At 43.8% G+C, this 27,809-nt stretch overlaps 1 protein-coding gene across 1 annotated transcript in view; it reads left to right on the top strand.

The window, feature by feature from the left end:
* Window positions 1-27,809, top strand: part of ANTXR1 (ANTXR cell adhesion molecule 1) — a 259,626-nt gene that overhangs the window by 87,188 nt on the left and 144,629 nt on the right. Inside the window, exons 9-10 of the mRNA XM_038746895.1 lie at window positions 8,845-8,905; window positions 21,668-21,766. Of these exons, the coding sequence (XP_038602823.1) occupies window positions 8,845-8,905; window positions 21,668-21,766 (160 nt within the window). The remainder of the gene's footprint in view (window positions 1-8,844; window positions 8,906-21,667; window positions 21,767-27,809) is intronic.

A 27,809-nucleotide genomic window follows, 5' to 3' on the forward strand; every position in this document is an offset into this window, starting at 1 on the left:
CAATGAGCTTACATTCTAGAGACATACTGTGAGCCCACTGTTGGGTAGGGACTGTCTCTATATGTTGCCAACTTGGACTTCCCAAGTGCTTAGTACAGTGCTCTGCACACAGTAAGCACTCAATAAATATGATTGATGATAACAAGTATTATTGTTATTATTATTATTTCCTCTAACTCTTTTCCACTAGCTCTATTCCTCCCTTCAAAGCCCTAATGAGAGCTCACCTCCTCCAGGAGGCCTTCCCAAACTGAGCCCCCTTTTCCTCTCCTCCTCCTCCCCTCCCCATCACCCTCCCTCCCTCTGCCCTATCACCTTCCCCTCCCCACAGCACTTGTGTATATTTGTACCTATTTATTACTCTATTTATTTTATTATTGATGTGGACGTAGCTATAATTCTATTTATCTATTCTGATGGTATTGACACCTACTTGTTTTGTTTTGTTGTCTGTCTCCCCCTTCTAGACTGTGAGACCGTTGTTGGGTAGGGATTGTCTCTATATGTTGCTGATTTGTACTTCCCAAGCGCTTAGTACAGTGCTCTGCACACAGTGAGCGCTCAATAATCTGTTTAAATCCCCATTTTACAGATGAGGTCACTGAGGCGCAGAGGAGTCAAGTGACTTGCCCAAGGTCACACAGCCAACACGTGGTCCATCCCCCCGCCTTACCTCCTTCCCCTCCCCACAGCACCTGTATATATGTATGTATGTTTGTTTGTATGTTTGTATGTATTTATTACTCTATTTTATTTGTCCATATTTATTCTATTTATTTTATTTTGTTAATATGTTTTGTTTTGTTCTCTGTCTCCCCCGTCTAGACTGTGAGCCCACTGTTGGGTAGGGACTGTCTCTATATGTTGCCAACTTGCACTTCCCAAGCGCTCAGTACAGTGCTCTGCACACAGTAAAATGGGGATTAAAATGGGGATTAAGACTGTGAGCCACCTGTGGGACAACCTGATCTCCTTGTAACCTCCCCAGCGCTTAGAACAGTGCTTTGCCCATAGTAAGCGCTTAATAAATGCCATTATTATTATTATTATCATTGTGTCTGCATCCAGAATTCATTTATTTCTCTTAATGTCTGTCTTCCTGTCCAGACTCTAATAATAATAATAATAATAATAATGGTATTTGTTGTTGGTAGGGACTGTATCTATATGTTGCCAACTTGTACTTCCTAAGCGCTTAGTACAGTGCTCTGCACACAGTAAAATGGGGATTAAAATGGGGATTAAGACTGTGAGCCCCCTGTGGGACAACCTGATCTCCTTGTAACCTCCCCAGCGCTTAGAACAGTGCTTTGCCCATAGTAAGCGCTTAATAAATGCCATTATTATTATTATTATTGTGTCTGCATCCAGAATTCATTTATTTCTCTTAATGTCTGTCTTTCCGTCCAGACTCTAATAATAATAATAATAATAATGGTATTTGTTGTTGATAGGGACCGTATCTATACGTTGCCAACTTGTACTTCCCAAGTACAGTAAGCGCTCAATAAATGTGATTGAATGAATGAATGAATAAATACAATTGAACGAATGAATGAACTAGACCACGTCTGCATCCAGAATTCATTTATTTCTCTTAATGTCTGTCTTTCCGTCCAGACTCTAATAATAATAATAATAATAATAATAATGATGGTATTTGTTGTTGGTAGGGACCGTATCTATACGTTGCCAACTTGTACTTCCCAAGTACAGTAAGCGCTCAATAAGTGCGATTGAATGAATGAATGAATAAATACAATTGAACGAATGAATGAACTAGACCACGTCTGCATCCAGAATTCATTTATTTCTCTTAATATCTGTCTTCCCGTCCAGACTCTAATAATAATGATAATGATGGTATTCGTTGTTGGTAGGGACCGTATCTATACATTGCCAACTTGTACTTCCCAAGTACAGTAAGCGCTCAATAAATGCGATTGAATGAATGAAGGAATAAATACACTTGAACGAATGAATGAACTAGACCACGTCTGCATCCAGAATTCATTTATTTATCTTAATGTCTGTCTTCCCGTCCAGACTCTAATAATAATAATAATGAAGGTATTTGTTGTTGGTAGGGACCGTATCTATACGTTGCCAACTTGTACTTCCCAAGTACAGTAAGCGCTCAATAAATGCGATTGAATGAATGAATGAATAAATACAATTGAACGAATGAATGAACTAGACCACGTCTGCATCCAGAATTCATTTATTTCTCTTAATGTCTGTCTTTCCGTCCAGACTCTAATAATAATAATAATAATAATGGTATTTGTTGTTGGTAGGGACCGTATCTATACGTTGCCAACTTGTACTTCCCAAGTACAGTAAGCGCTCAATAAGTGCGATTGAATGAATGAATGAATAAATACAATTGAACGAATGAATGAACTAGACCTCGTCTGCATCCAGAATTCATTTATTTCTCTTAATATCTGTCTTCCCGTCCAGACTCTAATAATAATGATAATGATGGTATTCGTTGTTGGTAGGGACCGTATCTATACGTTGCCAACTTGTACTTCCCAAGTACAGTAAGCACTCAATAAATGCGATTGAATGAATGAATGAATAAATACAATTGAACGAATGAATGAACTAGACCTCGTCTGCATCCAGAATTCATTTATTTCTCTTAATGTCTGTCTTCCCGTCCAGACTCTAATAATAATGATAATGATGGTATTCGTTGTTGGTAGGGACCGTATCTATACGTTGCCAACTTGTACTTCCCAAGTACAGTAAGCGCTCAATAAATGCGATTGAATGAATGAATGAATACAGTTGAATGAATGAACTAGACCACATTGCTCAGGACGCGTCCTCTACCTTGGGTATTTCCGATCACCCAGAAAAATTCCAGTAGGATCAGCAAAATCCCGGTGAGCCAGCCCTCGGAGGAAGCTCACCGGAGGCTTTTTTCCTCACAGATGGTTTTAGTTGAGGATTTGGAGCGGGACATTTCTGCTGGACCCGACCACCAGCTTTGGCTAATAGCCCCCTGGGCCTTTCGCGTGCGACTCAGATCCATCGTCGAAAACCAGAATCTCAGAAAATAATCAAAGAGTGGGTCATTTCGCCCATCCCCGTGCGCTGTCTTCGGGAGAAAGGCCTCATTCCTTTTTTGCGTCGCATGCAACTTCAAGGAGTTTCAGGATGGAACTGATGTTTGGTATTAGAAAATAGGGCGGGTGAGAGTTTCCCCTCATCTTTTCTGTTTCAATAATTGGAATCTGTCCAGTTGGGCGAGTTTCAAATGCATTGCTTGGGAAAAGGAATGCTTTTGTTATTGTTGGACTGGACGCATTATAAAAGCTTCTGTTATGATCTGGTGGACTGTAAACTTTGGAGAGGGGCCGGGGTGGGGTGTTTAAATTCACCCATTTTCTCCCTAATAATAATAATTATGGTGTCTGTAGAGCGGTAATGCGGCCTAGTGGATAGAACCGGGGCCTGGGGGCCCGGAGGACCTGGGTTCTAATCCCGGCTCTTCCGCTTGTCTGCTGTGTGACCTTGGGCAAGTTGCTTTATTTCTCTGTGCCTCAGTTACCTCATCTGTAAAAGTGGGGATTGAGATTGTGAGCCCTATGTGGGACAGGAACTGTGTCCAACCTGATTTGCTTGGATCCATCCCAGTGCTGAGTAAAGTGCCTGACAGTTGGCAAGCACTTAACAAATACCATTATTATTATTATTATTATTGCTATTATTATTATTATTATTATTATTTTGAGCCCCATGTGGGACACGGACTGTGTCCAACCTGATTAGTTAGTATCTACCCCAGTTATTAGTATTGCTAATAGTAATATTACTATTACTAGTATCACATAGTAGGTGCTTAATAAATCAATCAATCAATCAATCAATCATATTTATTGAGCACTTACTGTGTGCAGAGCACTGTACTAAGCGCTTGGGAAGGACAAGTTGGCAACATATCTCTACCCAACAGTGGGCTCACAGTCTAGAATAAATGCCATCATTATTATTATTATTATGAACTTGTATCTTCCCCAGCGCTTAGAACAGTGCTTTGCACATAATAAGCACTTAATAAATTCCATCATTATTATTATTATTGTTATGAACTTGTATCTTCCCCAGTGCTTAGAACAGTGCTTTGCACATAATAAGCACTTAATAAATGCCACCATTATTATTATTATTATGAACTTGTATCTACCCCAGCACTTAGAACAGTGCTTTGCACATAGTAAGTGCTTAATAAATGCCGTCATTGTTATTATTATTACTATTACCATTCATTCATTCAATCATATTTATTGAGCACTTACTGTGTGCAGAGCACTGTACTAAGCGCTTGGGAAGTACAAGCAGGCAACATATAGAGACGGTCCCTACCCAACAGTGGGCTCACGGTCTAGAAGGGGGAGACAGACTACCCCAGCTATTAGTATTGCTAATAGTAATATTACTATTACTACTATTACCATTCATTCATTCATTCAATCATATTTATTGAGCACTTACTGTGTGCAGGGCACTGTACTAAGTGCTTGGGAAGTACAAGCTGGCAACATATAAAGACGGTCCCTACCAAACAGCGGGCTCACAGTCTAGAAGGGGGAGACAGACTACCCCAGCTATTAATATTGCTAATATTACTATTATTACTATTACCAGGCACATAGTAAGTGATGAACAAATTCAGAAGCAGCGTGGATTAGCGGAAAGAGCCCTGGCTTTGGAGTCAGAGGTCACGGGTTCAAATCCCGGCTCCGCCACTTGTCAGCTGTGTGACTTTGGGCAGGTCACTTCACTTCTCTATGCCTCAGTTACCTCATCTGTCAAATGGGGATGAAGATTGTGAGCCCCATGTGGGACAACCTGATCACCTTGTATCTATCCCAGCACTTAGAACAGTGCTTGGCACGTAGTAAGTGCTTAATAAATACCATCATTATTAAATACCATAAAAAGTACTTTGAGCTCAACTAAGCAAGCAGATAAGATACAGACTTTGCCCCACATTGGACAAGGGGGAGAGGGAAAAGGTAATGAATCCCCTTTTGACAAATGACAAAGCAGCGAAGCAGCGTGGCTCAGTGGAAAGAGCCCGGGCTTTGGAGTCAGAGGTCATGGGTTCAAATTCCGGCTCAGCCAATTGTCAGCTGTGTGACTTTGGACAAGTCACTTCATTCATTCATTCATTCAATCGTATTTATTGAGCACTTACTGTGTGCAGAGCACTGGACTAAGCGCTTGGGAAGTACAAGTTGGCAACATCTAGAGACAGTCCCTACCCAACAGTGGGCACTTCACTTCTCTGGGCCTCAGTTCCCTCATCTGTAAAATGGGGGTTAAGGCTGTGGGACAACCTGATCACCTTGTAACCTCCCCAGCGCTTAGAACAGTGCTTTGCACACAGTAAGTGCTTAATAAATGCCATCATCATTATTATCATGAGGGAACAGGCACAGAGAAGTAAAGTGACTGGCCCAAGGTCACATGGCTGGCAAAGGGCAGACCTTGATTAGTCAGTCAATCATATTTGTTGAGCACTTACTGGGTGCAGAACACTGTACCAAGCACTTGGGAGAGTACACTATAATCAATCAATCAATCAATCAATCGTATAACAATATACGATTGATATATATATATATAAAACAACAATATATATAACGATATAACAGAGACATTCCCTGCATATAGTGAACTTACAGTCTGTGATTAGAACCCAGGTCCTCTGATTTCTAGGTCTGTGCCCTTGCCATTAGGCCAGAGAAGCAGTGTGGCCTAGCGGCTAGAGCCCAGGCCTGGCAGTGAGAAGGTCACGGGTTCTAATCCCACATCCACCGCTAATCTGCTGGGTGACCTTGGACGAGTCACTTCACTTCTCTGGGCCTCAGTTATCTCATCTGGAAAAGGGGGATTGAAACTGTGAGCCCCATGCGGGATGGGGGCTGTGTCCAACCTGATGTGCTTGTATCTGCTTGTAGAGAAGCAGCGTGGCTCAGTGGAAAGAGCATGGGCTTTGGAGTCAGATGTCATGGGTTCAAATCCCGGCTCTGCCAATTGTCAGCTGTGTGACTTTGGGCAAGTTGCTTCACTTCTCTGGGCCTCAGTTACCTCATCTGTAAAATGGGGATTAATGTGAGCCCCCCGTGGGACAACCTGATCACCTTGTAACCTCCCCAGCGCTTAGAACAGTGCTTGGCACATAGTAAGCGCTTAATAAATGCCATCATTATTACTATTATCATTATTATCCACCCCAGCGCTTAGTACAGTGCTGTAAAGGTTTAACAATACTACAATTATTCTGTACCCATGAGGTGTCCTAGATTTATTATTGATTGATAAACCATGCCCTTCAGGAATGTGGCGTTCACCCTACGGTGAGCCCCACAGGACAGCGTGTCTCAGTGGAAAGAGCCCAGGCTTTGGAGTCAGGGGTCATGGGTTCAAATCCCAGCTCTGCCAATTGTCAGTTGTGTGACTTTGGGCAAGTCACTTCACTTCTCTGGGCCTCGGTTGCCTGATCTGTAAAATGGGGATTAAGACTGTGAGCCCCCCGTGGGACAACCTGATCTCCTTGTAACCTCCCCAGCGCTTAGAACAGTGCTTTGCCCATAGCAAGCGCTTAATAAATGCCATCATTATTATTATTATTGTGTCTGCATCCAGAATTCATTTATTTCTCTTAATGTCTGTCTTCCCGTCCAGACTCTAATAATAATAATAATAATGATGATATTTGTTGTTGGGTAGGGACAGTCTCTATATGTTGCCAACTTGTAGTTCCCAAGCGCTTAGTACAGTGCTCTGTACACAGTAAGCGCTCAATAAATATGATTGAATGAATGGTAAGCACTTACTATGTGCCAAGGACTGTTCTAAGCGCTGGGATAGATGCAAGGTAACCAGGTTGTCCCACGTGGGGCTCACAGTCTTCATCCCCATTTTACAGATGAGGGAACTGAGGCACAGAGAAGTGAAGTGACTTGCCCAAAGCCACACAGCTGACAAGTGGCAGAGCCGGGATTCGAACCTATGACCTCTGACTCCAAAGCCCGGGCTCTTATTTATTTTACTTGTACATATCTATTCTATTTATTTTATTTTGTTAATATGTTTGGTTTTGTTCTCTGTCTCCCCCTTTTAGACTGTGAGCCCACTGGTGGGTAGGGACTGTCTCTAGATGTTGCCAATTTGTACTTCCCAAGCGCTTAGTACAGTGCTCTGCACATAGTAAGCGCTCAATAAATACGATTGATGATGATGATGATTTGTTAAGCGCTTACTGTGTGTCACTGCACCCTTCAACATCACCAGTCCCCGTGGGTCTGTCTCCCTTAAAGTGCTTTGATATTGTCCCTGAAAGTACTTTGATATTCACCCCACCCCCAGCCCCATAGCATTTATTCATTTAATCGTATTTATTGAGCACTTACTGTGTGCAGAGCACTGTACTAAGCACTTAATGTCCATATGATGATGATGACATAGTAATAATATAATGATAATAATGATGTACACATAGTTTGCACACACTATGTACCCACTACATTAAGCAGTGGGGTGAATACATTCATTCATTCATGCAGTTGTATTTATTGAACACTTGTTGTGCACTGTGCTAAGCACTACACAACCCCAGGCTCTTTTCACTAGGTCAGCGGCAGGAGTGTCTTGTTATTATTATTATTGCGGCATTTGTTAAGCACTTACTATGTTCCAAGCACTGGACTAATCAATCAATCAATCAATCGTATTTATTGAGAGCTTACTGTGTGCAGAGCACTGGACTAAGCGCTTGGGAAGTCCAAGTTGGCAACATATAGAGACAGTCATCATCATCATCAATCGTATTTATTGAGAGCTTACTGTGTGCAGAGCACTGTACTAAGCGCTTGGGAAGTCCAAGTTGGCAACAGATAGAGACAGTCCCTACCCACCAGTGGGCTCACAGTCTAAAAGGGGGAGACAGAGAACAAAAACAAACATACTAACAAAATAAAATAAATAGAATGGATTTGTACAAGTAAAATAAATAAATAAATAAATGAATAAATAAATAAATAAATAAATAAAGAGTAATAATAATAATAATAATAATAATAATAATAATAATAATAATAATAATAATAATGGTCTAAGCGCTGGGGTAGATACAAGGTAATCAGTTTGTCCCACGTGGGGCTCCCAGTCTTCATCCCCATTTTCCAGATGAGGGAACTGAGGCACAGAGAGGTTAAGTGGCTTGCCCAAGGTCACACAGCAGACAAGCGGAGGAGCCGGGATTAGAACTCGTCCTCTGACAAAGTGCCATATAACAATAATGACAATAATTGTGGTATGTGCTAAGTGCTTACTAAGTACTAGGCACCGTACTAAGCGCAGGGGTATACACAAACCAAGTTGGACAATGACGGCATTTATTAAGCCATTAATAATAATAATAATAATTAATAATTAAGCACTTATTAATAAATTCCAGTAAAAAAATTAAGCGCTTACTATATGCAAAGCACTGTTCTAAGTGCTGGGGCATTTACAAGGTGATCAGGTTGTTCCACGGGGGTGCTCACAGTCTTAATCCCCATTTTCCAGATGAGGTCACTGAGGCCCAGAGAAGTGAAGTGACTTGCCCAAAGTCACCCAGCTGACAAGTGGTGGAGCCGGGATTTGAACCCGTGACCTCTTACTCCAAAGCCCCGGCTCTTTCCGCCGAGCCACGCTGCTATTATCAGGTTACCAGGTTAACAACACATAGTTATTTAATGACATTTTCCCCTCGTTAGGCCTCTTTCCCAGCAAAATTTAGTGCCGTCACTAAATGTCAAATACTTCTTTGCGTCCCAGATTTTGAAGAAATCCTGCATAGAGATTCTTGCTGCCGAACCTTCGAACATTTGCGCAGGAGGTGAGTGGAAGACGGGATGCCCCCCATCCTCGTCTGTATATTTGAGGGGTCGGGGACGCGTGGGCGGGTGACTGAGGATATTTGGGGGTCCAGAACTGCGTCTCCTTGGGCGTTCTCGACGTCCAGTGAGGTGATTACTGGCGGGAAACTCCGGATCCATCTGGAAAAGTCATTGGGAAAACAAGGGCCTCTCCCTTCGGAGATGTTCAGACATTTTTGCCGGGGATGAAATCACCGCGGAAGAGCTCTCTGGGTGATATTCAGTCTACGCCATCAGCCTCCTGGCTGACCTCCCTGCCTCCAGCCTCTCCCCACTTCAGTCCAAATTTCACTCCGCTGCCCGGGTCGTTTTCGGAAAAACACGTGTCCCTGGGTTTCCTCGCTCCTCCAAAAGTTGTCCATCTGCCTCCAAATCAATCAATCAATCAATCAATCGTATTTATTGAGCGCTTACTGCATGCAGAGCACTGGACTAAGCGCTTGGGAAGTACAATTTGGCAACATATAGAGACGGTCCCTACCTAACATCATCATCAATCGTATTTATTGAGCGCTTACTGTGTGCAGAGCACTGGACTAAGCGCTTGGGAAGTACAAGTCGGCAACATAGAGAGACGGTCCCTACCCAACAGGGGGCTCACAGGCTAAAAGGGGGAGACAGAGAACAAAACCAAACATACTAACAAAATAAAATCAATCAATCAATCAATCAATCGTATTTATTGAGCGCTTACTGTGTGCAGAGCACTGGACTAAGCGCTTGGGAAGTACAAGCTGGCAACGTATAGAGACAGTCCCTACCCAACAGTGGGCTCACAGTCTAGAAGGGGGAGACAAGAGAACAAAACCAAACATACTAACAAAATAAAATAAATAGAATAGATAGGTACAAGTAAAATAAATAAATAGAGTGATAAATATGTACAAACTTCTATACATATATACAGGTGCTGTGGGGAAGGGAAGGAGGTAAGAATACTATACTATATAATACAATACTATAGTGTAATATACTATATAGTATCCTATTCCCAAATGCTTAATGCAGTGCTCAATAAATAAATATGAATGAATGAACGATACAGTCCCCAAAGCTATATCTTCAGCCCTATAAAGCACGGCACATGAATAGAATAGATATGCACAACCATCATCATCAATCGTATTTATTGAGCGCTTACTGTGTGCAGAGCACTGTACTAAGCGCTCGGGAAATACAATTTGGCAACATATAGAGACGTTCCCTACCCAACAGGGGCTCACAGGCTAAAAGGGGGAGACAGAGAACAAAACCAAACAGACTAACAAAATAAAATAAATAGAACAGATATGTACAAGTAAAATAAATAAATAAATAAATAGAGTAATAAATATGTACAAACATATATACATATATACAGGTATATATACATATATACAGGTAGAATCAGACAGAAACTCATCACCCTTGGATTTAAGGCCGTCCATCCCCTCTCCCCGTTCTACCTCATCTCCCTTCATAATCAATCATATTTATTGAGCGCTTACTGTGTGCAGAGCACTGTACTAAGCGCTTGGGAAGTACAAGTTGGCAACATATAGAGACAGTCCCTACCCAACAGTGGGCTCACAGTCTTCACTCCTTCACTCCTCCTCCAACCCATCCCGCACCCTCGGCTACTGGAAAGCCAATCTTCTCTTAGCACAGTGCTCTGCACACAGTAAGCGCTCAATAAATACAACTGATTGATTGATTGATTCTCCCTGGGCCTCCATTTCATCTCTCTCTTTCTCTCTTCTCTCTCTGTCTCTCTCTGTCTCTTCTTTCTCCATCTCTCTCTCAACACCTGAAATTTCCTTCCCTCTTCACAGCTAAGTGACAATCGCTCCCCCATCTTCAAAACCCCCGCTAAAATCAATCAATCAATCAATCGTTTTTATTGAGCGCTTGCTGTGTGCAGAGCACTGTACTAAGCGCTTGGGAAGTCCAAGTTGGCAACATCTAGAGATGGTCCCTACCCAACGGTGGGCTCACAGTCTAGAAGGGGGAGACAGAGAACAAAACAAAACATATTAACAAAATAAAATAAATAGAATAGATATGTACAAGTAAAATAAATAAATAAATAGAGTAATAAATACGTACAAACATATATACATATAAAAGCAGCGTAGCTTAGCGGAAAGAGCCCGGGCTTGAGAGTCAGAGGCCGTGGGTTCTAATCCCGGCTCTGCCACTTAGTTGTGTGACTTTGGGCAAGTCACTTCACTTCTCTGGGCCTCAGTTACCTCATCTGTCAAATGGGGATTAAGACTGTGAGCCCCACAGTGGGACAACCTGATTACCTTGCATCTACCCCAGTGTTTAGAAAAGTGCTTGGCACATAGTAAGCGCTTAACAAATACCATCATTATTATTATTCTGCCAGTGAAGCCTTAGAGTTACTAATAATTATGGTATTTGTTAAGCAGTTACTATAATAATAATGATGGCATTTATTAAGCGCTTATTATGTATACATAGTAAGCGCTTACTATGAGAAGCAGCGTGGCTCAGTGGAAAAGAGCCCGGGTTTTGGAGTCAGAGGTCATGGGTTCAAATCCCAGCTCTGCCAATTGTCAGCTGTGTGACTTTGGGCAAGCCACTTCACTTCTCTGTGCCTCAGTTACCTCATCTGTCAAATGGGGATTAAGACTGTGAGCCCCACAGTGGGACAATCTGATTACCTTTTATTTACCCCAGCGCTTAGAACAGTGCTTGGCACATAGTAAGCGCTTAACAAATACCATCATTATTATTATTCTGCCAGTGAAGCCTTGGCGTTACTAATAATTATGGTATTTGTTAAGCACTTACTATAACAATAATATGGTATTTGTTAAGCACTTACTATAATAATAATGATGGCATTTATTAAGCACTTACTATGTATATATAATAAGCACTTACTATGAGAAGCAGCGTGGCTCAGTGGAAAAGAGCCTGGGCTTTGGACTCAGAGGTCATGGGTTCAAATCCCGGCTCCGCCAATTGTCAGCTGTGTGACTGGGCAAGTCACTTCACTTCTCTGACCCTCAGTTCCCTGATCTGTAAAATGGGGATTAAGACTGTGAGCCCCCCGTGGGACAACCTGATTACCTTGTAACCTCCCCAGTGCTTAGAACAGTGCTTGGCACATAGTAAGCGCTTAATAAATGTCATTATTATTATTATTATTATATGCAAAGCACTGTTCTACGTGATGGGTACTAAGTTACCAAGGAGCAAATATTGTGGCCTAGTTGTTAGAGAACAGGCCTGGGAGTTAGAAGAACCTGGGTTCTAATCCCTGTACTGAGCACTCGGAGGGGGACACTGCCTGTATTTCATTCATTCATTTATTCAATGCTATTTATTGAGCGCTTACTGTGTGAGAGCACTGTACTAAGTGCTTGGGAAGTACAAATCAGGAAACATAGAGACGGTCCCTATCCAACAACAGGCTCACAGTCTAGATGGGGAAGACAGACAACAAAGCACTGTATTTATAAAGCACTTACTAAGTCACTTAACTTCTCTGTGCCTCAGTTCCCTCATCTGTAAAATGGGGATTAAGACTCTGAGCCCCACGTGGGACAACCTGATCACCTTGTATCCCCCTTTAGCGCTTAGAACAGTGCTTTGCACATAGTAAGCACTTAACAAATGCCTTATTATTATTATTATTATTATTATTATTATTATTATATTCCAGGCTCTGTTCTAAGTTCTGAGCTAGATAATAATCATCATCATCACAACGTTGGTATTTGTTAAGTTTTTACCGTGTGCCAGGCACTGTACTAAGCTCTGGGGCGGACACAAGCAAATCGGGTTGGACACAGTCCCTGTCCCACATGGAGCTCCTGGTCTCAATCCCCATTTGACAGATGAGGGAACTGAGGCCCAGAGATGGAAGTGACTTGCCCAAGGCCACACAGCAGACAAGGCGTGGAGTCAGAATTAGAACCCGTGACCTTCTGACTCCCAATCCGGAGCTCTATCCACTAGGCCACGCTACTTCTCAACCTCTCATAATAATAATGATAATGATAATTATGGGAAGCAGCGTGGCTCAGTGGAAATAATAATAATAATAACAATAATAATGGCATTTATTAAGTGCTTACTATGTGCAAAGCACTGTTCTAAGCGCTGGGGGATACAAGGTGATCAGGTTGTCCCATGTGGGGCTCACAGTCTTAATCCCACTTTACAGATGAGGTAACTGAGGCACAGAGAAGTTATGTGGTTTGCCCAAGGCCCCACAGCTGACAAGTGGTGGAGCCGGGATTCGAACCCATGACCTCTGACTCCAAAGCCCGTGCTCTTTCCACTGAGCCACGCTGCTTCTCCAAGAACCTGGGCTTTGGAGTCAGAGGTCATGGGTTCAAATCCCAGCTCCGCCAATTGTCAGCTGTGTGACTTTGGGCAAGTCACTTCTCTTCTCTGGGCCTCAGTGACCCCCTCTGTAAAATGGGGATGAAGACTGTGAGCCCCACCGTGGGACAACCTGATCACCTTGTTACCTCCCCAGCGCTTAGAACAGTGCTTCACACATAGTAAGCGCTTAATAAATGCCATTACTGTTATTATAATTATTATGACATTCATTAAGCATTTACCACGTGCCAGGCACTGTACTAAGTTCCGGGATGGACACAACAAATCGGGTCGGACACAGTCCCTGTCCCCCTTGGGGCTCACAGTCTCAATCCCCATTTGACAGATGAGGTCACTGAGGCCCAGAGAAGCGAAGCGACTCGCCCAAGGTCACACAGCAGACAAGGGGCGGAGCCGGGATTAGAACCCATGACCTCTGACTCCCAAGCACGGCCATGCTGCTTCTGTATCTTAGACGCCACCCCTCCCTTAGTTTTCCCACTGGGACAGGGCGGATTTTCAGCCGCTTTAAATCATCCCCTCGAGATCCAGGGTCAAGGAAAGGCGAACAAAGGAACCGGGGCCATCTGGGATTCTCCGCTCTGCAGCTGCGGAAGTTTGGCCTCATCGACATGGATTTTCTCCCCTTCTCCCACCTGGGGAGAAACTGAGGAAAGGAAGGGAGGTGGAATGCTGACCTCTGGAAAGTTAAAGGAGGCCCCAGTTTGGAGGTAGAACAGCACGCTCAGCGAGGGCTGTTCGGGCCCGAAATCAATCTTTTTGGGTGGGGGTCGCCCTGGGGAGAGGGCAGGGGAATTTCTGGGAGGTGGGCAGGCCTTGGAGAAAGGAAAGGCGGGAAAAAAAAAGCGGAGACAGAGATTGAGGCCCTGAGGAAGGGAAAGGAAGGCTGTGAGGGAGAGGAATCAATCTATCGTATTTATTGAGTGCTTACTGTGTGCAGAGCACTGGACTAAGTGCTTGGGAAGTACAAGTCGGCAACATATAGAGACAGTCCCTACCCAACGGTGGGCTCACAGTCTAAAAGGGGGAGACAGAGAACAAAACCAAACACACTAACAAAATAAAATAAATAGAATAGATAGCTACAAGTAAAATAAATAAATAAATAAATAGAGTAATAAATATGTACAAACATACATATACGTGGGCCCCGGCCCACGTCATCCCCCGGGCCTGGAATGCCCCCAGTCCCTCTGCCCATCCGCCAAGCTAGCTCTCTTCCTCCCTTCAAGGCCCTGCTGAGAGCTCACCTCCTCCAGGAGGCCTTCCCAGACTGAGCCCCTTCCTTCCTCTCCCCCTCGTCCCCCTCTCCATCCCCCCATCTTACCTCCCTCCCTTCCCCACAGCACCTGTATATATGTATATATGTTTGTACATATTTTTTTACTCTATTTATTTATTTATTTAATTTATTTCTACATATCTATTCTATTTTATTTTGTTAGTATGTTTGGTTTTGTTCTCTGTCTCCCCCTTTTAGACTGTGAGCCCACTGTTGGGTAGGGACTGTATATGTTGCCAATTTGTACTTCCCAAGCGCTTAGTACAGTGCTCTGCACATAGTAAGCGCTCAATAAATACTATTGATGATGATGATGATGATGATGATGATACAGGTGCTGTGGGGAAGGGAAGGAGGTAAAATGGGGAGGATGGAGAGGGGGATGAGGGGGAGAGGAAGGAAGGGGCTGAGTGTGGGAAGGCCTCCTGGAGGAGGTGAGCTCTCAGTAGGGCCTTGAAGGGAGGAAGAGAGCTAGCTTGGCGGGTGGGCAGAGGGATTGGGGGCATTCCAGGCCCGGGGGATGATGTGGGCTGGGGGTCGATGGCGGGACAGGCGAGAACGAGGTACAGTGAGGAGATTAGCGGCGGAGGAGCGGAGGGTGCGGGCTGGGCTGGACAAGGACAGAAGGGAGGTGAGGGAGGAGGGGGAGAGGGGATGGATGGATGGATGGACAGCCTTGAAGCCCAGGGTGAGGAGTTTCTGCCTGATGCGCAGATTGATTGGGAGCCACTGGAGATTTTTGAGGAGGGGAGGAACATGCCCAGAACGTTTCTGGACAAAGACTATCCGGGCAGCAGCATGAAGTATGGATTGAAGTGGGGAGAGACAAGAGGATGGGAGATCAGAGAGAAGGCTGATGCAGGAAAATGATGAACTTCTGGAAAGAGCACAAATAGGCTCAAAAATAAAGGAGTGAGAGAACGGGTACTCAGTTCTGCCTCTGGCCTGGAACACCTTAATAATAAGGATGCTTTGCACATAGTAAGCGCTTAATAAGTGCCATCATCATTATTACTATTATTATTATTATTATTTGTTAAGCGCTTACTCTGTTCCAAGCACTGGAATAATAATAATAATGATGATGGCATTTATTAAGTGCTTACTATGCTCAAAGCACTGTTCTAAATGCTGGGGAGGTTACAAGGTGATCAGGTTGTCCCACTGGGGGGCTCTCAGTCTTCAACCCCATTTTACAGATGAGGTCACTGAGGCACAGAGAAGTGAAGCGACTGGCCCAAAGTCACCCAGCTGACAATTGGCGGAGTCAGGATTAGAACCCTTGTCCTCTGACTCTCAGGCCCGGGCTCTGGCCACTAAGCCACTTTGCTTCTTTTCCATCCTCAAATTCATTCATTCATTCATTCAATCGTATTTATTGAGCGCTTACCGTGTGCAGAGCACTGTACTAGGCGCTTGGGAAGTAGAAGTTGGCAACATAGAGAGACGGTACCTACGCAACAGCGGGCTCACTGCCACAGACAGTGACTCCCCTCCTTCAAAGCCTTGTGGCTCAGTGGAAAGAGCCCGGGCTTTGGAGTCAGAGTTCATGGGTTCAAAACCCGGCTCCTCCAATTGTCAGCTGTGTGACTTTGGGCAAGTCACTTCACTTCTCTGGGCCTCAGTTACCTCAACTGTAAAATGGGGATTAAGACTGTGAGCCCCCTGTGGGACAACCTGATCACCTTGTAACCTCCCCAGCGCTTAGAACAGTGCTTTGCACATAGTAAGCGCTTAATAAATGCCATTATTATTATTATTATTATCGAAGGCCCACTCCTCCCAGAGGCCTTCCCTGACTAAGCCCCACTTTTCCTCATCCCCCACTCCCTTCTGCGTCACCCTGACTTACCCCCTTTATTCATTGAGAAGCAGCGTGGCTCAGTGGAAAGAGCCCAGGCTTTGGAGGCAGAGGTCATGGGTTCAAATCCCGGCTCCGCCAATTGTCAGCTGGGTGACTTTGGGCAAGTCACTTCACTTCCCTGGGCCTCAGCTCCATCATCTGTAAAATGGGGATTAGGACTGTGAGCCCCACGTGGGACAACCTGATCACCTTGTAACCTCCCCGGTGCTTAGAACAGTGCTTTGCACATAGTAAGCGCTTAATAAATGCCTTTATAAATAAAATAAAATCCCCCCCTCCCAGCCCCACACCACTTACATCCATATCCCAAATTTATTTATTTCTCTTCATGCCTGTCTCCCCTTCTATACCGTCAGCTCGTTGTGGGCAGGGAATGTGTTCGCTTATTGTTCTATTGTCCTCTCCCAAGCGCTTAGTACAGTGTTCTGCACACAGTAGGCTCTCAATAAATATGATTGACTGCTTAGTACAGTGCTTGGCACATAGTAAACTATTAGTGCAAGGAGCAAGGTTAAAATACCCTTGAATGACTTTCTCAACCAACAAATATAGTTGTGGAATTAATCTGGTAGATGATATTTACAATAATTGTAGCATTGCTTAAGTGTGTGCTAAGCGGTGAGTGATCGGGATAATCAGATTCATTCAACTGTATTTATTGAGCGCTTACTGTGTGCAGAGGACTGTACTAAGCGCTTGGGAAGTACAAGTGGGCAACATATAGAGGTGGTCCCTGCTCAAAGACGGGCTCACAGTCTAGAAGGGGGAGACAGACAACGAAAGAAAACATGTGGACAGGTGTCAAAACGGTCAGAATAAATGATGATGATGGCATTTGTTAAGCGCTTACTATGTGCAAAGCACTGTTCTAAGCTCTGGGGAGGATACAAGGTGATCAGATTGTCCCACTTGGGGCTCACAGTCTTAATCCCCATTTTACAGATCAGGTAACTGAAGCCCAGAGAAGTTAAGTGACTTGCCCAAAGTCACACAGCTGACAATTGGCGGAGCCGGGATTTGAACCCATGACCTCTGACTCCAAAGCCCGGGCTCTTTCCAATGAGCCACGCTGCTTCTTAATAATAATAATAATTATTATTATAATTATTATAGCATTATAACAAGTACCATAATTATCACTCTATTAAAATAATTATTACTATAATTATTATAGAATTATAACAAGTACCATAATTATCACTATTAAAATACTTATTACTATAATTATTATAGCATTGTAACAAGTACCATCATTATCACTCTATTAAAATAATTATTACTATAGTTATTATAGCATTATAACAAGTACTATATTACTTGTATATATTGTATACTTGTACTATATTACTAATATATCACTATATTATAATAATTATTACTATAATTATAATAGCATTATAAAACATGAAATAAAATAGAAAGTGAACCGATTTAAGGGTTTTTTTTAGTCACTTCATTTTTCTGCGCCTCAGTTCCCTCATCTATAAAATGGGGATGAAGACTGTGAGCCCCTTATGAGACATAACCTGACAGCCTTCAAGCTACCCCAGCGCTTCAGACAGAGCTTGACACATAGTACACGCTTAACAAATACCATTTAAAAAGAATAAAACAAGGGAAACCAAATTTCACCATTGTTATTATGACGCTATACCAATACGGAGCAAATAAATAGAATTATAGCTATATGCCCATCATTAATAACATAAAATAAAATAAAATAAAATAATGAGAAGAAGGGTTTCCTAGTGGCTAGAGCCCGGGCCTGGGAGACAGAAGGTCCTGGGACCTAATCCTGACTCCCCGAAACATCTGCTGGGTGACCTTGGACAAGTCATTTAACTTCTATATGCCTCAGTTTCCTCTCCTGTAAAAGGGGGAAGCACCTTGGCGTTGTGAACAGAGCAGCACAGGGCTGGGAGTTAGGAGGTGGTGCGTTCTAATCCGGGCTCTGCCCCTTGTCTGTTGTGTGACCTTGGGCAAATCAATTTTCTGTGCCTCACCTCATCTGTAAAATGGGTATCCATTCAATCGTATTTATTAAGTACTTACTGTGTGCAAAGCACTGTGCTAAGATTGAGTCCCTGAGCCCCACGTGGGGCAGGGACTGTGTCCAACCTGATTTGCTTGTATCCACAACGCTTAGAACAGTGCCTGGCACATAAGCGCTCAACAAATACCATATTTATGATTATTGGTATTGTCTGCTGTGTGACCTTGTGCAAGTCATTTCACGTCTCTGTGCCTCAGTTCCCTCATCTGGAAAATGGGGATTAAGACCGTGAGCCCCACATGGGACAACCTGATGACCTTGTAGCTATCCTAGCGCTTAGAACAGTGCTTGGCACATAATAAGCACTTAAAAAATACCGTAATGATTATTAATTATTATTATGAATGATAAATATAATTGAATGAATGAACAAGTACCACAATTATTATTATTATACCATAATAAGCCATTATTATACCATATATACCCCCTCGTCCCCCTCTCCATCCCCCCCATCTTACCTCCTTCCCTTCCCCACAGCACCTGTATATATGTATATATGTTTGTACATATTTATTACTCTATTTATTTATTTATTTATTTATTTTACTTGTACCTATCTATTCTATTTATTTTATTTTGTTAGTATGTTTGGTTTTGTTCCCTGTCTCCCCCTTTTAGACTGTGAACCCACCGTTGGGTAGGGACCGTCTCTATATGTTGCCAATTTGTACTTCCCAAGCGCTTAGTACAGTGCTCTGCACATAGTAAGCGCTCAATGAATACAATTGATGATGATGATGATAATATACCATTTAGACTGTGAGCCCACTGTTGGGTAGGGACTGTCTCTATATGTTGCCAGCTTGTACTTCCCAAGCGCTTAGTACAGTGCTCTGCACACAGTAAGCGCTCAATAAATACGATTGATTGATCGATTAATATAATAATTATTATATAATAATATTATTATTGTTATCATTACGTTGTACCAACCCCAGTGCTTAATAGAGTGCCTGACAGAGAGTAAGCACCTAAAAATATGATTTAAAAGTAAATTAATAAACAAAAGCCTTGGGTCGCTCCACTAGGCCTTGCTACGAAGCTCTGACCCTAGCCAGCCACTGAGGCCTTCATTCATTCATTCATTCAATTGTATTTATTGAGCACTTACTGTGTGCAGAGCACTGTAGTAAGTGCTTGGTAAATACAATACCACAAATAAATAATAATAATAATAATGGCATTTATTAAGCACTTACTATATGCAAAGCACTGTTCTAAGCGCTGGGGAGGTTACAAGGTGATCAGGTTGTCCCACGGGGGGCTCACAGTCTTCATCCCCATTTTCCAGATGAGGAAACTCACATATTCGATCTGTCACCAAATCCTGTCTGTTCTACCTTCACAACCTCTCCAAAATCCACCCTTTCCTCCCCATCCAAACAACCACCACATTGACCCAAGCGTGGCTCAGTGGAAAGAGCCCGGGCTTTGGAGTCAGCGGTCATGGGTTCGAATCCCGGCTCCACCAACTGTCAGCTGTGTGACTTTGGGCAAATCACTTAACTGCTCTGGGCCTCAGTTACCTCATCTGTAAAATGGGGATTAAGATTGTGAGCCCCCCGTGGGACAACCTGATCTCTTTATAACCTCCCCAGCACTTAGAACAGTGCTTTGCACATAGTAAGTGCTTAATAAATGCCATTATTATTATTCTCCTGTCGCATCTCAACTACTGCCTTAGTCTCCCCTCTGGCCTCCCTGCCTCTCCACAGATTACTACAAGCCGCTGAGGAAAGTGAGACGCAGAGATGTTAAGCGACTTGCCCACGGTCACACAGCACACAACTGGAAGAGTCAGAATTCGAATCCAGGTCCTCTGACTCCGAGACCTGTGTTCTTCCCACTAGGACACACTGTTTCTCAAGTTCCTTGTGGGCAGGGAATGTGTCTTCCCACGCTACAGCATTGTCCTCTCATTCATTCACTTGTATTTATTTAAGCGCTTAGTACAGTGCTCTGCACATAGTAAGCGCTCAATAAATATGATTGATTGATTGATTTATTGAGCACTCACTGGGTGCAGTGCACTGTACTAAGCACTTGGGAGAGGACAACACAATAATAAATAGACCCATTCCCTCTCAAGCGCTTAGTTCAGTGGGCACTCAGTAAATACCATTGACGCTTAGTCCAGTGCTCTGCCTAGAAGCAGCGTGGCTTAGTGGCAAGAACCCGGGCTTGGGGGTCAGAGGTCCTGGGTTCTAATCCCACCACCGCCGCTTGTCTGCTGTGAGACTTTGGGCAAGCCACCTCACTTCTCCGTGCCTCAGTTACCTCATCTGTAAAATGGAGATTAAGACCGTGAGCCCCCCATGGGACAACTGTGAGCCCACTCTGGGGTAGGGACCGTCTCTATATGTTGCCAACTTGTACTTCCCAAGCGCTTAGTACAGTGCTCTGCACACAGTAAGCGCTCAATAAATACGATTGATTGATTGATTGATTGATTGACAACCCGATTAACGTGTATCTACCCCAGCGCTTAGAACAGTGCTTGGCACATAGTAAGCACTTAACAATCATCATCATTATTATTATTATTACAGTAAGCGCTCAGTAAATACTATGGCTCGATTGATCATTATTATTATTCATTCAATTTATATATTTGTATATTTGTATATATGTTTGTACATATTTATTACTCTATTTATTTATTTATTTTACTTGTACATATCTATCCTATTTATTTTATTTTGTTAGTATGTTTGGTTTTGTTCTCTGTCTCCCCCTTTTAGACTGTGAGCCCACTGTTGGGTAGGGACTGTCTCTATATGTTGCCAATTTGTACTTCCCAAGCGCTTAGTACAGTGCTCTGCACATAGTAAGCGCTCAATAAATACGATTGATGATGATGATGATGATTCAATTGTATTTATTGAGCGCTTACTGTGTGCAGAGCACTGTACTAAGCATTTGGGAAGTACAAGCTAGCAACATATAGAGATGGTCCCTACCCAACAACGGGCTCACATTCTAGAAGGGGGAGGACGACAAAACAGAACATATTAACAAAATAATTTACTTTAATTTAATTTAATTTAATTAATTTAATATTATTACTACAGTAAGCGCTCAGTAAATACTATGGCTCGATTGTTTAACAAGTAGCACAATCGCTATTGCTTGTTCTAACTCTGTTGCCTTTTCCTCAGAAACATTTCAAGTCGTGGTGAGAGGAAACGGGTTCCGTCACGCCCGTAACGTGGACAGAGTTCTCTGTAGCTTCAAGATCAACGACACGGTGACGCTCAGTAAGTAGCCTTGGAGGGTTGCTCTTCTGAACTGTCTTTCTCACCTGAGGCCTTTTTGGGGGGAGGAATAGAGTATTTCGGGGCAAGGGGGGCAGGGGGACAGGAAAAACAGCGTAGCTTAGTGGAAAAAGCCCGGCTTTAGGGTCAGAGGATGTGAGTTCTAATCCCGCCTCCGCCGCTCGCTAGCTGGGTGACTTGGGGCAGGTCACTTCACTTCTCTGTGCCTCAGTTCCCTCATCTCTAAAATGGGGATGAAGACTGGGAGCCCCACGTGGGACAACCTTGTGCTTGGCACATATAAGCGCTTAACAAATACCATTATCATTATCATTATTATTAGTAAGCAGGAGGAAGAGTAGATATGAAGAAACAAGCATAGAGAATCAATCAATCGTATTTATTGAGCGCTTCCTGTGTGCAGAGCACTGGACTAAGCGCTTGGGAAGGACAAGTTGGCAACATCTAGAGACGGTCCCTACCCGACAGCGGGCTCACAGTCTAGAAGGGGGAGACAGACATCAAAACAAAACATATTAACAAAGTAAAATATATAGAATAGAAGAAGAGAAATGAAGAGAATCAATCAATCAATTGTATTTATTGAGCGCTTACTGTGTGCAGAGCACTGTACTAAGCGCTTGGGAAGTACAAGCTGGCAACGTATAGAGACAGTCCCTACCCAACAGTGGGCTCACAGTCTAGAAGGGGGAGACAGACAACAAAACAAAACATATTAACAAAGTAAAATAAATAGAATAGAAGAAGTGAAGAGAATCAATCAATCAATCAAGCGTATTTATTGAGCGCTTACTGTGTGCAGAGCACTGTACTAAGCGCTTGGGAAGTCCAAGTTGGCAACACATAGAGACAGTCCCTACCCAACAGTGGGCTCACAGTCTAAAAGGGGGAGACGGACAACAAAACCAAACATACTAACAAAATAAAATAAATAGAATAGATATGAGCAGGTAAAATAAATAAATCAATAAATAGAGAAATAAATATGTACAAACATATATCCAGGTGCTGTGGGGAAGGGAAGGAGGTAAGATGGGGGGATGGAGAGGGGGACGAGGGGGAGAGGAAGGAAGGGGCTTAGTCTGGGAAGGCCTCCTGGAGGAGGTGAGCTCTCAGTAGGGCCTTGAAGGGAGGAAGAGAGCTAGCTCCCTTTTAGACTGTGAGCCCACTGTTGGGTAGGGACCGTCTCTATATGTTGCCAACTTGGACTTCCCAAGCGCTTAGTACAGTGCTCTGCACACAGTAAGCGCTCAATAAATACGATTGATTGATTGATTAGAATCTAGGTCCTCTGATTCCCAGATCCAAGCTCTTTCCATGCTGCTTCTCCTATAATAATATTAATGGTAATTCAGATAATTAAGCACGTACTATGTGCCAAGCACTGTACTAAGTACTGAAGTAGATAGAAAATAATCAGGGCAGACACAGTCCCAGTCCCAGTCCCAAAGAAGCAGCATGGTTCAGTGGGTAAAATCCGGGCCTAGGAGTTAGAAGGTCGTGGGTTCTAATCCTGACCCTTCCCCTTGTCTGCTGTGGGACCTTGACAAGTCAGCGTGGCTCAGTGGAAAGAGCCCGGGCTTTGGAGTCGGAGGTCATGGGTTCAAATCCTGGCTCCGCCAACTGTCAGCTGTGTGACTTTGGGCAAGTCACCTAATTTCTCTGTGCCTCAGTTACCTCATCTGTAATAATAATAATAATAATAATAATAATGGCATTTATTAAGCACTTACTATGTGCAAAGCACTGTTCTAAGCGCTGGGGAGGTTACAACATGATCAGGTTGTCCCACGTGGGGCTCACAGTCTTAACCCCCATTTTACAGATGAGGTAAATGAGGCCCAGAGAAGTTAAGTGACTTGCCCAAAGTCACACAGCTGGCAATTGGCGGAGCCGGGATTTGAACCCATGAACTCTGACTCCAAAGCCCGGGCTCTTTCCAGTGAGCCACGCTGTAAAATGGGGATGAAGACTATGAGCCCCCCGTGGGACAATCTGATCACCTTGTAACCTCCCCAAGCGCTTAGAACAGTGCTTTGCACATAGTAAGCACTTAACAAATACCATCATTATCATTATCATTATTATTTCACTTCTCTGTGCCTCAGTTATCTCATCTGTAAAATGGGGATTGAGACTGTGAGCCGTACATGGAACAAGGACAGTGTCCAACCTGATTTGCTTGCATCCATCCCAGCGGTTAGTACAGTGCCTGGCACATAGTAAGCGCTTAACCAATCCCATCATCATCATCGAGCGCTTAACTGATAACTCAATTATTCTAGACTGTGAGCCAACTGTTGGGTAGGGACCGTCTCTATATGTTGCCAACTTGTACTTCCCAAGCGCTTAGTACAGTGCTCTGCACACAGTAAGCATTCAATAAATACAATTGAATGAATGAATGAATATTATTATTATTATTATTATTATTATTATTAACACCCATCCTGAGCTGAGCTCTACTGCCCATCTTCCATTTCATTCATTCATTCAATCGCATTTATTGAGCGCTTACTGTGTGCAGAGCACCGTACTAAGTGCTTGGAAAGTACAATTTAGCAATAAAGAGGAAGCAGTGTGGTGCAGTGGAAAGAGCCCGGACTTTGGAGTCAGAGGTCATGGGTTCAAATCCTGGCTCCTCCAGTTGTCAGCTATGTGACTTTGGGCAAGTTACTTAATAATAATAATAATAATAATGGCATTTATTAAGCGCTTACTATGTGCAAAGCACGTTCTAAGCGCTGGGGTGGTTACAAGGTGATCAGGTTGTCCCGCGGGGGGCTCACAGTCTTAATCCCCATTTTCCAGATGAGGTCACTGAGGCCCAGAGAAGTGAAGTGACTTGCCCAAAGTCACACAGCTGACAATTGGCGGAGCCGGGGTTTGAACTCGTGACCTCTGACTCCAAAGCCCGGGCTCTTTCCGCGGAGCCACGCTGCTTCTCCCACTTCACTTCTCTGTGCCTCAGTTCCCTCATCTGTAAAATGGGGATTAAGACTGTGAGCCCCCCGTGGGACAACCTGATCACCTTGTAACCTTTCCAGTGCTCAGAACGTTGCTTGGCACATAGTAAGTGCTTAATAAATGCCATTATTATTATTATTATTATTATTAAAGAGAGACAATCCCTGCCCACAACGGGCTCGCAGTCTAGGAAGGTGGAGACAGATATTAAAACAAGTAAACAGGCATCGATATAAATAAGCAGAATTAGAGATATATGCACATCGATTTTGTTAGTATGTTTGGTTTTGTTCTCTTTTAGACTGTGAGCCCACTGTTGGGTAGGGACTGTCTCTATGTGTTGCCAATTTGTACTTCCCAAGCGCTTAGTACAGTGCTCTGCACATAGTAAGCGCTCAATAAATACGATTGATTGATTGATTGATTGATTGATTCTCTGTCTCCCCCTTCCTCTCCCCCCTCGTCCCCCTCTCCATCCCCCCATCTTACCTCCTTCCCTTCCCCACAGCACCTGTATAGATGTATATATGGTTGTACATATTTATTACTCTATTTATTTATTTATTTATTTATTTATTTTACTTTTACATTTCTATCCTATTTATTTTATTTTGTTGGTATGTTTGGTTCTGTTCTCTGTCTCCCCCTTTTAGACTGTGAGCCCACTGTTGGGTAAGGACTGTCTCTATGTGTTGCCAATTTGTACTTCCCAAGCGCTTAGTCCAGTGCTCTGCACATAGTAAGCGCTCAATAAATACGATTGATTGATTGATCGATTGATTCTCTGTCCCCCCTTTTAGACTGTGAGCCCACCGTCGGGTAGGGACCGTCTCTATACGTTGCCAACTTGGACTTCCCAAGCGCTTAGTCCAGTGCTCTGCACACGGTAAGCGCTCAATAAGTACGATTGATGATGATGATGCTGATGAAACAAGTAAACAGGCATCAAAATAAATAAATGGAATTTTAGAGATGTACATATATTCACAAATGCTGTCGGGTGGGGAGAGGGGGGAGAGCAAAGAAAGGGAGTTGGAGCGAGGGAGAGGGGAGGGAGAGTTGAGGAAAAGGGGGATTTAGTCTGGGATTAATGATGATAATAATGAGCTCATAGGGCCTACTCGGAGCCAAGCGCTGAGATAGATACATAATTATCCGGTTGGACACGGTCCCTGTCCCACAGGAGACTCACAATCTAAGGATCAGGGAAAACGGGGATTGAATTCCCAGTTTACCAATGGATAAGCAGAGGTCAAGGAAATGACTGGTCCAAGGTCACCCAGCAGGAGAATGTCAGAGCCGGGACTGGGACCCAGGAATGTTCTCCTAGGGAGAGAAACTTTCCTTCCCCAGCTGACAAGTGGCGGAGCCGGGATTCCTAAGCGCTGGGGTAAATACAATCAATCAATCGTATTTATTGAGCGCTTACTGTGTGCAGAGCACTGGACTAAGCGCTTGGGAAGTCCAAGTTGGCAACGTATACAGTCCCTACCCAACAGTGGGCTCACAGTCCGTACCATGCTGTCCCCATCCCAGTCAATCAATCAGCCGTATTTCTTGATGACTTTTTAACGCCAAAATCTTTGGCGCCATCATCATCATCAGTCGGATTTGTTGAGCGCTTACTGTGTGCAGAGCACTGTACTAAGCGCTTGGGAAGTACGTCTTCGACTCCTGTCATCCAACCCACATATTAGAGAATGCAGCAGGAGGAATAGTAGAGAAGCAGCGTGGCTCAGTGGAAAGAGCCCGGGCTTTGGAGTCAGAGGTTGTGGGTTCAAATCTTGACTCCGCCACTTGTCAGCTGTGTGGCTTGGGGCAAGTCACTTCACTTCTCTGGGCCTCAGTTCCCTCATCTGGAAAATGGGGATGAAGACTGTGAGCCCCCCGTGGGACAACCTGATCACCTTGTAACCTCCCCAGCGCTTAGAACAGTGCTTTGTACATAGTAAGCGCTTAATAAATGCTATCGTCATTATTATTATTATTGTTATATTCAATGTATTGCTAAATCCTGTCGGTCCCACCTTCACACCCTCGGTAAAATATACCCTTTCCAGCAGCGTGGCTCAGTGGAAAGAGCCCGGGCTTTGGAGTCAGAGGTCATGGGTTCAAATCCCGGCTCCACCAATTGTCAGCGGTGTGACTATGGGCAAGTCGCTTCACTTCTCCGGGCCTCAGTGACCTCATCTGTAAAATGGGGCTGAATCCTGTGAGCCCCACGGGGGACAACCTGATTACCTTGTACACCCCCCACAGCGCTTAGAACAGCGCTTTGCACATAGAGAAGCAGCCTGGCTCAGTGGAAAGAGCCCGGGCTTGGGAGTCAGAGGTCATGGGTTCAAATCCCGGCACCGCCACTTGTCAGCTGTGTGACTTTGGGCAAGTCACTTAGCTTCTCTAGGCCTCAGTTCCCTCATCTGTAAAATGGGGATGAAGACTGTGAGCCCCCCGTGGGACAACCTAACCTCCCCAGCACTTAGAACAGTGCTTTGCACATAGTAAGCGCTTAATAAATGCCATCATCATCATAGTAAGCGCTTAATAAATGCCATTATTATTATTATTATTATCCAAACGGCTACCATGTTAATCCAAGCACTTATCGTATCCCAACTTGATTACTGCATCGGCCTCCTTGCTGGCCTCCCTGCCTCCTGTCTCTCCCCACTCCGGTCCATATTTCCCACCGCCGGCCGGATCGTTTTCCTACAAAAACGTTCAAATCACGATTCCGCAGTCCTCAAGAACCTCAGGTTGTTGCCCTCGACCTCTGTGTCAAACAGAAACTCGTCGCCATTGGCTTTAAAGCCTTTCCTTATTGAAGGCCCACCTCCTCCAGGACGTCTTCCCTGACTAAGCCCCACTTTTCCTCATCTCCCACTCCCTTTATTCACCTTCGCTCAGCCCCACATCACTTAAAATCCATATCAGTAATGTATTTATTTCTATTAATGTCTATCTCTCCCGATAGACTGCAAGCTCCCTGGGAGCAAGGAATGTTTCTGTTATATTATTGTGTTGTGGTCTTTCATAGGACAGTGCTATGTACACCATA

Source organism: Tachyglossus aculeatus, chromosome 5 (genome assembly GCF_015852505.1).
Source record: "Tachyglossus aculeatus isolate mTacAcu1 chromosome 5, mTacAcu1.pri, whole genome shotgun sequence".
Classification (NCBI taxonomy): Eukaryota; Metazoa; Chordata; class Mammalia; order Monotremata; family Tachyglossidae; genus Tachyglossus; species Tachyglossus aculeatus.